This window comes from Anneissia japonica, unplaced genomic scaffold (assembly GCF_011630105.1).
Source record: "Anneissia japonica isolate Jap-2015-1 unplaced genomic scaffold, ASM1163010v1 scaffold287758_len931624_cov196, whole genome shotgun sequence".
Classification (NCBI taxonomy): Eukaryota; Metazoa; Echinodermata; class Crinoidea; order Comatulida; family Comatulidae; genus Anneissia; species Anneissia japonica.
In genome coordinates this window covers 897,378-912,300 of record NW_022722245.1, presented here as the reverse complement: position 1 = coordinate 912,300, position 14,923 = coordinate 897,378, and the positions used below count along the sequence as shown (strand labels likewise).

General features: G+C 35.7%; 1 protein-coding gene across 1 annotated transcript in view; it reads left to right on the top strand.

Moving 5' to 3' along the window:
- Positions 1–14,923, top strand: part of LOC117111812 (probable E3 ubiquitin-protein ligase HERC1) — a 102,762-nt gene that overhangs the window by 21,445 nt on the left and 66,394 nt on the right. The window contains exons 6-7 of the mRNA XM_033254801.1: positions 11,519–11,686; positions 13,574–13,811. Coding sequence (XP_033110692.1) covers positions 11,519–11,686; positions 13,574–13,811 — 406 coding nt within the window. The remainder of the gene's footprint in view (positions 1–11,518; positions 11,687–13,573; positions 13,812–14,923) is intronic.

Genomic DNA, 14,923 nt, shown 5'->3' with positions numbered 1-14,923 from the left:
TGCGCGTACGCGTGCGTTAAAATTTATATATGCTTAAAATCATGAATATATTTAATCAGTTATAGCTCCTTAGGATGAAAGGTGACCCCCAATTTTTATTACATATTTGGAAAGCACATGAGTTTTAGATATGATTTTATAGATCATAATGGCTGATCGGACATTGTGACGTAATCATATTGCCATCTGAATTCAATAAAACTTATTTTTATCGATGACGTCATAGTTGAAAATACGCATTTGAGCCTATCTCGCTTATCCTTTTTCGATCGTCTTCCAACTTTAAGTATGTTGTAGCTGAGACAGTTCTGATAACGTCATCATGGTCAAAATACATTTTTCTTCAGACCCCCCTTGTCTTTCTTTCCTTAAAACATTGAAGACCCCATAATCAGCTTAACCATTCGTCATTTCTGAATCATATTAAGTGAGCATAAACTTCAGGTCAAGGTTGAATGTAATGTACCTTAATTTTCGGTTCGCGAATTTTAGCGTGCGTTTTATAGCTCCTTAGGATGAAAGTTGACCTCCAATTTTCATTACATATGGTATTCTGATAGCACATGAGTTGGTAGATATGATTTTATATATCATAATAGCTGATGGGACATTGTGACATCATCATATTACCATCTGAATTAAAAAAACTGATTGATAATAACTCCCTCACCAACAGGCTTTTGTCAATGAGAGTTGATACATACTGTACATCTCATATCAGGAGTCAACATTTTGTGACATTACCATGCGCAAGTCGTCATGATGTGCGCGTTCGCATGAGTAAATCCTTGAAAATGCTCCAAATTCTTTTTAAAAATCTGAATTGGTGTATACTTTAGTCCATTTTCAGCATTTAAAAATTGTTCAATCCGAACCGCGCACACTTCGAGGGTCAAAGAGCGGCGTATCACCTAACTCGTCCCCAGTGACTAGTTCAAATCTAGTTCTTCATTCATTTTGACGTGCGCAGTACGTATGGAAGCTAGACATTACATTTTTTCACATATTTTGGGTTCCTGACATTGTTTTCACAATTTTCTTTTCTTTTCAGTCATCTTATGGCCAATGGCAATGCCGTACGCATGCATCAAACATAGTGATTTTTGTGCGTGTTTGCTCCTTATGATGAAAGGTGACCACCAATTTTTTTTACATATTCTGAAAGCACATGAGTTGTAAATATGATTTTATAGATCATAATGGCTGATCGGACATGACGTGCGCGTTCGCATGAGTAAATCCTTGAAAATGCTCCAAATTCTTTTTAAAAATCTGAATTGGTGTATACTTTAGTCCATTTTCAGCATTTAAAAATTGTTCAATCTGAACCGCGCACACTTCGAGGGTCAAAGAGCGGCGGATCACCAAACTCGTCCCCAGTGACTAGTTCAAATCTAGTTCTTCTTTCATTTTGACGTGCGCAGTACGTATGGAAGCTAGACATTACATTTTTTCACATATTTTGTGTTCCTGACATTGTTTTCACAATTTTCTATTCTTTTCAGTCATCTTATGGCCAATGGCAATGCCGTACGCATGCATCAAACATAGTGATCTTTGCGCGCGTTTGCTCCTTATGATGAAAGGTGACCCCCAATTTTTATTACATATTCTGAAAGCACATGAGTTGTAAATATGATTTTATAGATCATAATGGCTGATCGGACATTGTGACATCATCACATTGCCATCTGAATTCAAAAAACAGAATTTTATCTATGACGTCAATTTTTAAAAATACGCATTTGAGCATATCTCGCTTATCCTTGATCAATCGTCTCCCAACTTTGAGTATGTTATAGCTGAGACAATTCTCTTTCATATACCGTATGTGATTTCTTCTTACATTTTGATGAAGTCATCATGGTGAAAATAAATGTTTTTTCTGACCCCCTCATCTTTCTTTCCTCAAAAATTAGATGACCCCCATAATCATCTTAACCATTCGTCATTTCTGAATCATATTTAATGGGTATACACTTCAGGTCAAGGTTGAATTTCAGATACCTCAATTTTCCGTTCATTTATATATTAGGCAGATGGAGCACCAAAGTGGCAAAATATTATTTACATAGCGATTTTTGTTGGAAACTGTTGATATCGACCTGGAATACCACCAAAAAAAAGTTGGATGGATTTCAGCCATGGGAAATTTTTTTTATAATCTTTTACCTAAAAAGGGGAATTCTATATATAGTAACAAGGTGGTGGTAGAATAGATAGCCATACCTTATCGTAAACCCGTAATACATGCATTTTTAAGTATAAAATATCATTGTTCAGTACCACTACATTTTTTTTATCAAGGGTTACGCAAACATATCAATAATGATGTCAGAAACGATCAAAGGTCATTGCAACAAATTGGCCCATACCTTAAAAAAGCAGTGGTTTATGTACATTCCTTTTGAAGTTCCTGCTTTTTTCTCTAAACAAAGATTCTTCTGGACACTTAAACCACCATTCCATTGTGGTCAAGTTGTGCTGACGTTCGCCATGTCACCATGTTTGTGGAATGCATGGGCTCGAGTCTCGGTTGATTTTTTTCTTTCTTTGTCAGATTTCCTTTTTGTTACTTTTCAATAAAAAAAGGTAGGTAGGTAAAGGTAGGAGAATAACCCATAACTTGCAGCGTCATTGTGCTGAATTGCGTATGGGCGTGGTCCGTGAATACCTAGCAGCCGTAAAGAGGCGCTTCTTGGTAGATACATGTTCACATCATTCCACAACGACAGGGGCTGAAATGAACTATAACATCGGGGTAACCCCTACTTTTCCGAAAGATGCAATGGGTTCTTTAAAGTGCAGATGATCCAGATGTATACATTGGACCTCCATTTTAAGTCCTTATCCGAGAAGACTTGGTTCTACCAACCGAACCAATGGCGAGGAGCGACTGGAACCAGCGCCGATGTTAACGCTGTAACTAGTGGTGCCCCTGCCTTACCGCTCGGCCACTTGACTCGCCAAAGTGTGTATATATATATATATATATATATATATATATACACATATATACATATGTATATATATACATANNNTATATATATATATATATATATACATGTATGTATAAGTTAAATCAATCTCATACAACGTTGTTTCGTCCTTTAAGGACTCGTCAGTGCAGCTCAGATATATTTGAGATTGAAACTTAGCTACAGTATGAAACAAGCAAGCTTGTAACATATATATTTTATTGATCATAATGGCTGATTGGACATTGTGACGTCAACGTATTGCCATTTGAATTAAGAAAAAACTGAATGTATCTCGCTTATCTTGATTTTTTGTCTGCCACCTGTGAGTATGTTATAGCTAAATCAATTGTCTTTCGGATGTGTCCCTTCATTTTTCATTTTAATCACGTCAGCATGGTCAAAAAGAATGAATTCTTAGAGCACTTTTATCTCTCATTCTTAAAAGATGTAAAAAATAGAACACAGAGAGTGCGGCAGACTGTATTTATATATATATATATATATATATATATATATATATAGGTTATATGAAGGGAAAATTCATGTGGCAATTACCAACAGACTGTTTTAAAAACACTTGACAATGTTTAATTTTGTGTGCTATTACTGTACACGCACACATCGTGACGTGTGTGTGTTAAAATTTGAAAATTCTCAACATCACTATCCAGATAGTTTAAAGAACGTTTCGGGTCATTTTCAGCATTCCAAAACTTTCCACATTTACGCGCCATACTTCATTTCCACGCACACAGCACTTACTGAAGCCGGAAATCACGTTTTGTTACATATTTTATGGTTCCACACTGTATTCATATCTGGAGTCGCTCTTTGTGCCATTACCGAGCTCACGGGCGTGAATACGTATGAGTACTAATGCGTAAATCTTTGAAAATGCTCAAAATTATTCATTTTTAAGAAACTAATTACAGCATATTTTAGCATATTATGAAACATTTCAATCAGCACCGCGCGTGCTTTATGAGGGTCAAAGTACGGTGGATCACCAAACTCGTCCTCAGTGACGAGTTCAAATATAGTAAATCATTATGGCTGATCGGACATTGTGATGTCATCATGTTGCCATCTGAATTTTAAAAAGCTGAATTTTTATTTATAACGTCATTATTTTTAAACTCATTTGAACGTCTCTCGCTTATTCTTGTTCGATCGTCTCCCACCTTGAGTATGTTATAACTGAGACAATTCTCTTTCGGAAGTGTCCCTTTATTTTTCTTTTTGATATCGTCATCATGGTAAAAAAGAATGAATTTTTGAAGCCCTTTTTTAAAAGATGTAAAAAATACCACAACAGAGGGCAGCAGACTGTATTTCGACGCTATCAGACTGATATAGCATATTTTAGCATATAAAACTTTTCAATCAGCACCGCGCGTGCTTCCTGAGGGTCAAAGTACTGCGGATCACGAAACTCGTCCTCAGTGACGAGTTCAAGTCTAGTTTTTCATTTTGATAACGTCGTCATGGTCAAAAAGAATTAATTTTTGGAGCCCTTTTATCTGTCTTTCTTAAAAGATGTAAAAAAAATACCACAACAGAAGGCGACGGACTGTATTTCGACGCTATCAGACTGATAAATAATCCATATAAAGGGAAAATTTGTGTGGCATTACCAACAAACATGCGGTTTTAAAAACACTTGACAAGGTTTAATTTCGTGTGCCATTACCTTCCATGGCCACATCGTGACGTGCACGTGCGTTAAAATTTGAAAATTCTCAATATCACTTTTCAGGTAATTTAAAGCACGTTTCCGGTCTTTTTCAGCATTCCAAAACTTTCCTTAATTTATGCACCCTACGTTCATTTCCACGCGCACAGCATGTACTGAATCTGGAAATTACGTTTTGTTACATATTTTGGGTTCCCGACACTATTCATATCAGGAGTCAACTTTTTAAGCAATTACCATGCTCACGGTCGTCAAGACGTGTGCGTACGCAAATCTTTTAAAATGCTGAAAATTACTCTTTTTAAAAAAACTACTTACAGCATATTTTAGCATATAGAACTTTCCAATCAGCACTGCGCGTGCTTCCTGTGGGTCAAAGTACGGCGGATCACTAAACTAGTCCTCAGTGACGAGTTCAAATCTAGTGTTCTGTTTGTTTTTTTGCATAGATTAATATATCATCCATTATGACTTCCACGCCACTAATATCATTAAAATTGTCATTCATTATCTTTTGGAATAACTTGGGTGCTACATTTAAACCAAACGTCCTCGCTCAGTATTAAAGGAGGGGGGGGTGCGGGGATGAAACGATTAATTTTTAATTTAAAATAGAGGGATGGGCGAGCACAACGACGGTGATGGCACTCGATTTTGGAGAGCGAGTTCGAAAACGAGTCTCGTGAACTGGGTCCCAAAAAAAAACTGGTGCTACAGGATTTTGAGCTAGTGTTATAAGATAGGGAATTTCCTAAAATGTACCGACTCAAAGGCTTGCATTCGGTAACCCCATAAAAAATCGTGTCAAACTTTAGATATTCCAATGTAAATTTGGCTGTTCTTTTCATTTATATGGGTTTTCACTTAAGAAAATGTCTCAATTATGTGTAAAATAACGATTTGCCCCAGTTTTTATATCGGAAATTTGCACTAGACAGGGAGTCAGCTGATTCACTCAACCGTAACGAGCTGGTAACACTAGCCAACTGGTGAGAATGGTCGTCGCGAGCGGAAATTTGAAAAATTATGACTGGCGAAAATATTCAATAATAATAATAAAATAAGTCGAAGGCATTATTGAAGAATGAATCTTTCAAAAAGATATGTTTGCTGGTTTGGATAAGGAAGTCTTGGAAGTGGTGATCTTAATAGTGGCGTTAAATAGGTTTGTTTAATACCAACTTGTCTTACTTGTGTAGGCATAGCATAGCATTTAGTGCAGTACTGTGTATGTAGAGAATACGGAATACTACTGCCTGGCGCCGCGACCTAGGCCCCTAGTTTAGGCCTAGGGCATACAAACTATAATAATAATATTTCAAACAGAGGCAAACAAACAACACTATTTTAAATAAAGTACATTAATTTACATGTTAATTATTAGATCCATGGAACTATCTAGGATCTACTACTACTACTACAGCATTACTAAAATGCCAGTTTAATCGTCGTGGAATGTGGATGATACCTTGAAAACTAGCTCAAATTTGCGCGGAAAATGGCTTGGAAAAATGTGCAGAGATACATTGGCAATGGTTATATACAGTATCCAGATTAGTTCAAAGACTAATTTTCGGCATTCTGCTCGGAAATACAACCACCTGCATTAGGCGTGGCCCTGGTTCCATGCTGGATCAAAAACTAGTAGAGGGTCAAATGTGCAGCCATTTTGATGGTCAAAATACAGGGGCATTATTATTACTGTACATTAGAAAAGATTGAGAAAAAATAGTCTATTATACATATATTGTTATTGTCTTCATTTTTAAACTAATTTTTATTTTTATATTACAAAAAAGTAGTATATTAATGAAGTAATAAATTCTATTCAAAATAATTAGGTTGCAGCTATGTTACATCATTTTGCAATGCATTTGAAAATGGGCTTTTCACAGTGATGGTTAATTAGAATATATATATATATATATATTTTCAACAAAAATTATCATTGATGATTAGTGCCAGAATGATTAATTCCTTATAAAGATATTGTAATATCAATACTAATTATTTTTGAATGGTGTAAGAATAGTCTGTTCAAACTATATATTGTACTTCTCTTACAGGAAATGCTGACATGTTGGATATCGATGGCTTTCATTTGGTAGGTGTTTAACAGGCTAAAGAAATCTGACAGAAGGGTCATCCCATCTTGCACTGTGTGGGCGATTAGGGACAAGTTCCCAGAAGCTGTGAAGACTGCCCTGGGATTTATGATGCTATAGAAGATGATGAAATAAACTTTGTTCGAAGAATTATTTATAAATTGTTATGGAAGGTACAGGTGATAAGTCCATCCACATTAATGCAACAGATCTTATGTAAATAGATTCATTCTTGAAAATTCATGTGACAAACTGTTTTTTTGACAATCTCATCACTCATGAAAGGAAATTTTGTCAGCATAGGCCTAGAGCTTTTGTATATCTGGACCAGTCAGTTGTGTGTAACCTTCCAGACCTAGTCTGTAATTGAAATTGATGCTATTGATGCGAATAGGCGAGCAAAGTTGATTTCAAGAACATTTTGTTTTTAAGTACAGTACAATGTTTTTTGTATCTTCCCCACTCTCGTCTCATATTTTAAAATTTTAAGCTAATACAGTATGAATTAGAATTTTGTGTACAGTAAATAAATGTAACTTGTTCTTCCCTATTCTTTACATTGGTATAAACTACAGTAACTATAAATCCATATATTTAATATTTTGATAATAAATAGAGTGTGTAAAATGCAGTGATATACAGTATATTGTAATACCTGACTGCTTTAATGTTGCTTTATTCTGTGTACAGTAAAACAATTTGATTTTAACTGTGAGAAAATACACTTGTAATAAATTATTTGCCATGTACAAGGATGATAAATTGTGTTTCAAAATATTTATTTAGTAACAACAGTAGTCTTGAATTTACTGTATGTACAACAATAACTACGTGAAGCACCAAAAATATGGATGTTGAATATCATCATGAAAGAAGAAATCTTGGCTATGGTAAATAATACAAGACAATCAGACATGATAAATAGAGCAGTGCAGTTAAACTTGCCTAAGACAACTAATAATATACTCTATTTTACATGCCGAATTGTTGTGTTTTCCATTAACGTAAGTGCAAGTCAAATTTTGTTAGGGTCAAACAATTGCTCAATGGCATTTTGGATATGACATAGGCAATTTCAACCAAGGAGGTATAAAAAACCTCCTTGGTTCAACTATATATTTTAAAATACTAAACAAAAAATCGTGTACTGCAAACAAAATTGAAGCTTTCTCTTAAATTCCAATACCAAATTGATCAGCATGCAAACATAGGCATAATCCAGGCATTAAAAAATAAGCAGTTTCATAGAATAAATTTACACAAGACTGTAAAAAGCTATACGTTAAAATAATTGTTCCTGTATATATTGAGCCACATTTTCATACTGTACTATCAACTTCGCACATTACATATTTCAAAATCCTCACAATTTTTTTTTCTAAATCTGGGTCACATATTTGCTTCAAAAGGATTACTATTGAATGGGATTATAATACCATTAAATAATATTAAAGATATTTTGCAAGTGAAACAGGTACAGTAATACTGGTACAGTATTTATTTATTTATTATAAATTTGGCATGCAATATAAACCAGATGCGTAAAAAACAAAAACTGTGTGTGGCATTTCAGTATATCTTCAGAAAAAAAAAATCACTAGATAAATCATTTTAATTTAATTATTTGGAAATATTTTGGCCTCAATCACTTGCTGCAGAGCTCTGAGGATCACCACCTTCTGCTAACCATGGATTGGACATGTCCATTTCATCATGTCCACACAGATGGAACTGTTTACATCTCACATCCATTTGAGCCAGTCATTTGCTCCTATTGAGGAATAAATATACAGTAGTTACAATAATGCAAAACCAGGTTTTTTAAAATAAAAATAAAAAATGTTATCAAATATTGGCATTTGCTGATTTATCAATAACATACCATACTGAAATACTGTATGTACTAATCTGAAAAGACATTCATCAATTGACAGTATTTTTAGATTTTTTAATTACTTGATTGAAGCCTTCCTGTCTGCTAGTGTGTAATGTATTATTATTGTTGTTTCTTAATAAAACTGACACACCATGCTGGTATTTTTTTACCATTCCAATATATTTGTTTCATGTACTCTGGCTGAACAGTGATGAGATATTCACTTAATTTTCTTCTGCTCACCTTAAATTGTGTGTAGCTTCCATTACAAGTTTCAGCAAACAACCAGAGTGTTTCTTGCAAACATCTTGCTGGGTGCTTGTATGCCTTGTACCACCTTCTTTCGTAGATGCCAATGTTGGGTGGCGGTTGTACTCATGGCAAATGTTGTGGTATGTTTGTCTCATCATGGTGACTGGCAAATACCTATCATCTATGTGAGGAGAGTGTCATGTTTCGGCCTATCACATATCTTGTCCAACAAAAATATATATGTATGTGTTTTATTTGAATTCCACATTTCAACAACAGCTGAAAGTTATGTTTGGAGTAACATATGCATCATGTTATTATTTAATGGGGCGTTATTTTTGTGTAGCCTAGCTTCTAGGCCTACAGTATATCAATAATAATCTTATTGTTACAGGAATTGGTGTTGGCTCTGATAATCTGTAGTGTTATAGCACATCACCTTTAGACAGTGCATTTTTTTAGACATTTAGGCCTAGGCCTAGACAGTTTTTCATAGGACCAGGCCTATTACTAGGCCTATATTATTAGTAGGCCTAGCCTAGGTCTATTATGAAAAAAATGCACTAGCACAATTAATGTGACAAAGTCGCCATGGCATGGCATGACAAGTCTAGGCTAGGCTAGTAAGTAGAAACCTACTAACTTTACCGTCAGCTGGATAAGGCTGCTTGCGAACTCACCTGCTGCGGGACTGGAGCAGTGTCCCAGACAGGAGTGCGCTACTGCTGCTGGGTAGACACTGACTGTGCTAATCCTAGGCATAGGTGTAGGCCTAATTATAAACAAACAAGTCATCGGACTGATATAAGTTTATTAATTCAATTGAATTATTCCTCCATGATTGAATTGACGTTGACTAAACCGTCTCTCTGTTACTGCGTACGTAAACGATCACAAAAACTCACGATTTCACACTAGTGATGTATTGTCTAAGGCTAGTCGCTCGATCGTCAAGACGATTTTTCGATCAGCTACTGCTCGCCAAAATTGACAGACTGGTCTTGAATATTAATGAGTTGGTTAGAAAATGCTACCAAGCTACTGAAAAAAGTGATCAGCCTCGTTTTCACCTGATTTTCCTGTCTCATCATATCATGTTTTGTTTCTGTAATTATCGTTACATCTCAACATTTTGAATTTTTAAAGTATTTTTCCCGAACTCAGGAAAGGTTAAATAAGCAATATATGCCCACTTGTCTCATTCGCCCCCCCCCCTTTAAATGTACACAAATCACTACTGTCATCATCTAACTGTATCATCCAATACCCCCACATTTTTGCATCTAATGCAGTGAATATTTTTGCTTCTTCCAATTGATCTGAAACTGACTAATGAATGTACTCATTGGATAACATTTTCTAATTATTGCTCTGTTGAAATCAGCTGGATCAAGACAAATTCTAACTTTGCCTACAGTACACACACTGCTAACCCATCCTTTTGCAGGTCCTGTTACTTTAGATATTACAGACACTCTAGGAGGAGCATGAACTACAGGGGTTGCATCCCATTTAATTTTTAGAGTTTATTCTCCAGGCATGCATCCTGTGCCATCAAATACATGTTTATATTTTTCTTTTAAGTCATTAGTATTCAACTTTGACTTTACTGATTCAACAACATTGATTAAACCTAACCTTCTACACGTACATAATCCAATGATTGGAGTTGTTTTCTTATTTACTGTACAACTTGAAAATTAATATCATAAAATTTATTATTATACTCACTGAGTAACATATGCATCTACCAATTGGTTTTATTTTGTGTCCTGTAAATGAGGTTAAAGTTATCTTACTTTTGCTAAGCTTGTCTTCCAACTTGTCATGAATATCAGCAGGAATGAGGTTACATTGTGCTCCTGTATCAACTTCAAATTTTACTGTCATTTGTTTCGTTTTTGCTTTTAAGTTCAAATTTTATGTCCAAACTTTGTCACCAATATTTAGTTCTTCCATGTACATATTTGTCGCCTTCCTCTAATTGTACTTGCATTTCTTCTGCTTGAAATTCCCTTCTTGTTCTGCACATTTTTGCAAAATGATTCTTTTTGTTGCATTTTTTACACTCACGTCCATATGCTGGGCAACTTCTCAGACCATGTTTGTTTCCACATTTCTTCAGGAAAGTTTTTGGTGTTTTTGACGGTTTTGTTTTCGATCTTTGTTCATGTCATTCTTTTCTTTTTTCCAAAGCATTTACCTCAGGTAGTTTTTCTGGTTGTTTTCGGCTTTAATAAAGAATTCATCTGTGTATTTGTTAACTCTTCAGGCATTTTAAAGCATTCATTTTTGCTATTATCCACTAATCCGACACCATGTAATGTTGTATTTCTGGAGACGTTTGTAAATATGACAGTACAATACTTGGGTTCAATGATGTGTTCTTTATTCAGTACTCACTACAAGTGTGTCCATATCTACATCCAGTATAAGATAATATACCAACTGTGTTGTTATCTATTAGACTTGTGTTACAACTTAGTAACAGTGCTATTTAAAGATCTATAGTTTTAGTTGACTGACTTGTCACTCACTGTTAGATAAGCCATCTGCTACAAATAGCCCATTGATATAATATTTGATATTACTTAATAGTATCTTCTTGCAGGTTGAAGCAGGGCAGTACTGTACATTTGTAACAAGTAGTGATGGAACAGTGAAGGCTTGTGGAAAGGGAAGCTACGGCAGACTTGGTCTTGGCGATTCTAACAATCAAACTCAACTAAAGAAACTCAATTTTGAGAACTATTTAATTACCAAAGTGTCCTCATCAAAAGTATGTATTGAATTATACAGTAAATAATTTGTAATGGCAGTTATATACATTTAGATGTTAGAATTGTATAACAAGGACAGAATAATTAACAGTGGCTGATCCAGAAATTTGAAATATATTGAGGGTCATAGGAAATAAATTCATTCTGGATTCAGTTAATTATTTGTGAATTTTCTATTCTTTAGTTAATCCAGTGTCAATTTTTATAAGTAAATGTTGTTTTTACTTACAGACTTGACATGTTTCGCCTCTTGGCAGGAGGCATCGTCAAAAGTGAAGCGATGACAGCTTAATAGCGCCACCTATTTTTTGCTTGGATTTACCCAAGCGAGGGTGCTGGGTGCCGTGCCTTTCAGAATTTCATCATGTAAATGCAGGCGTTTGTACCATCATCTCTGTTCATGGTATTCTTGTTTTGCCTTATCTTGTTTTTCTATCCTGCCAGTGTGGTTCTTTTGCTAGTATCTTTGCATTCCAATCAGGGAGATGGTTCCTAGAAATCATGTGGTCGGTAATTGCGGAGTTGTGAGTGACTTGGGATGCAGAGTTCCTAGCTGTTGGTAAGGATGCTGGAGCAGTGAGTGTCCACATCTGATTTGTGTTCTTTTATTCCAATGGAGAAGGACTTACCTGTCTCCCCAATATACACTTTTCTGCAATCGCAACAATCTTGCTTGGTAGATTATACCACAGCAATCATCTTTTTTAACTTTATCTTTTAGATGTACAGTTGATTTCTTAGTTTGTTCTGTGGGATGAAAAATGAGTTTACATTGTAACTGTGGAGGACTCTCCTGAATCTTTCTGATAGTTCAGGTATAATATGAGATCCCTACGCTTCCCCTCGTTTTCCCCCCTTGTTTTTCTTCTTTTCCAGTATTTTGTTAATTGACCAGTTGGGGTAGTTGGATGAGTTTAGAGCTGTTCTGATCTTTTTAAGCTCAGTTTCTTTATCCCCCTTGAGAGAAACGACCCTCTCGCACCTGTCCACAAGGGTGCTAATGACATTCAGTTTATGATCCAGAGGATGGCACGAATGAAAGTTGAGATACTGGTCTGTGTGTGTTTGTTTCCTGTATACTGTAGTGTTTATCTTGTTCTTTTGTAGTGAAATATTTATGTCCAGAAATGATATGGAGTTGTTTGACATGCATTCTGTTGTGAATTTGATGTTTTGTATGGGATCAATTGAGTTGTGATGTTGGTTGAGGTCGTACATAGCTCCCTCGGGGACAAGCGTGAGAACGTCGTCTACATACCTTTTCCAGATGACCGGTTTCAATTGAACGCTCACAGATTCTACTGCCTTGTGTTCAAGCCATTCCAGAAACAGATTTGTCACAATTGGGCTGACTGCACTACCCATTGCAATCCCATTTCTTTGCCGGTACACTTTATCCTGAAAACTGAAGTAAGTGTTATTCAAAACCATAGTTAAAGAAGCCTCTTGCCAAGAGGCGAAACATGTCAAGTCTGTAAGTAAAAACAACATTTACTTATAAAAAATTGACACTGGATTAACTAAAGAATAGAAAATTCACAAATACTGAGGGTCTATACCACCTCAGCCCAACCATGGAAAATTTTTGAATAGCACTCTCTTAATATAGAAAAAATTAAAATTTCTCAATTTTTTTAATTTTGAAAAATTTAGGGGTGTGAAGGGGCCCAGGTTGGCTCCCCCCAATAAATTTGCCACTGTCAATAAATAAACCAACATTGCCAATAATTCCAAGAAAACTGGCAGTTTAGCCAAGTATCTCCATTTAGACTACCGACAGCATTATTTACTTTTGTTTGTTAATTGAGTTAATTAATAATTAATACTTTGATAGTAAATTAATTGATCAGAATATTACAAAATCTGAAATTTGTATTCTTTCCCAGGGGTCAGATGGACACACCCTTGCTTTGACCACAGAGGGACAAGTGTTCAGCTGGGGGGATGGTGATTACGGGAAACTTGGTCATGGTAACACGGCCACACAGAAGTATCCCAAGATGATCCAGGGAATTTTGACAGGAAAAGTTGTGGTAGGAATATCAGCTGGGTACAGGCACAGCGCTTGTATAACACATGACGGACAGTTGTACACCTGGGGAGAAGGGGATTATGGACGGCTGGGTAAGTAACAACAAAGAATTTGTCACTAATGATTATATTTAATTTTTAGTTCCTTTATGACCTTAGGTCACAGAGGAACTATTGGGATGATACAGATGTAAAAATAATGTGTGTGTGTATGTATGGCAACAACCTGTCTGTATGTCTGTAAACAAATAGGCTCCTAAACGGTGCCTGGCTGCGGGTATACATTGTGCCCAAGAGGTACTGGTGGACGTGTAATTGTGTGAGAAATGTTTGTTTTTTCGGTTAGATAGAAAATGTAAGCTGTACACGATAAAACATATACCCCCACCACCAGTTTTGAATCGTTTTTTAGTCCAAATTTTGATTTGCGCATGCGTTGGGAAAAAGTTTGCTGACATTTTGTTTTCATCGAGATAACGTCAGTAGTAGGCATTACATAGAACAATAGGCCTATACCTCCATGTTCAAACTAATTACAAGTTTTTCAAATCACTGTTTTCTCAATCGTATGTGCTATTCAAATATGAGTATGAATTAAATGTAATAGCCTACGAAATTAGGACAAAAACCCATACAAGTCAGCAGTTCTTTCTTTCGTGACGCTAGCCAACTTCTTATAGCTAGGCCCAGGCAGACTGCGAGCTCCCATCATCAGAGAGAACGCAATGGGCCTTTTCTAGTTCGGCTGACTTATATGGTTAATTTGTCAATAATAAAGTTAAAAAAAAATATATATACTTGTTTAGCGTCACCACCCGACCCTGATTTTTGGCCCGCTTCTGATTTTTCATATGCCAAAAAATGTCTAATTCGACCCGCAAATGCCGAAAAAATGTCTGAAAAAACTATCGTTTTCGTTTTTTAGTTCCTATGCATGTAATGCAATTTAGGAACTATTGTAATCACTCTTGCTATTTCCTATGTTTTTTATTGTGTGTAGTGTGTATGTGTGTGTGTAGACATTTATGCAAATGCGCATGCGTCAAAGAAAGGTTTTCCGACATTTTGTTTTACATCGCGATGCGAAGATCGATGTGAAGTTTCTGCAGAGTTCAGTCAGGGCTCACACTAACCGACCGGAATGTCGGCATGGATGAAACTATTTTGGTTTTACGGCAAAAAAATAATCTGCTGTAGGCATAGGT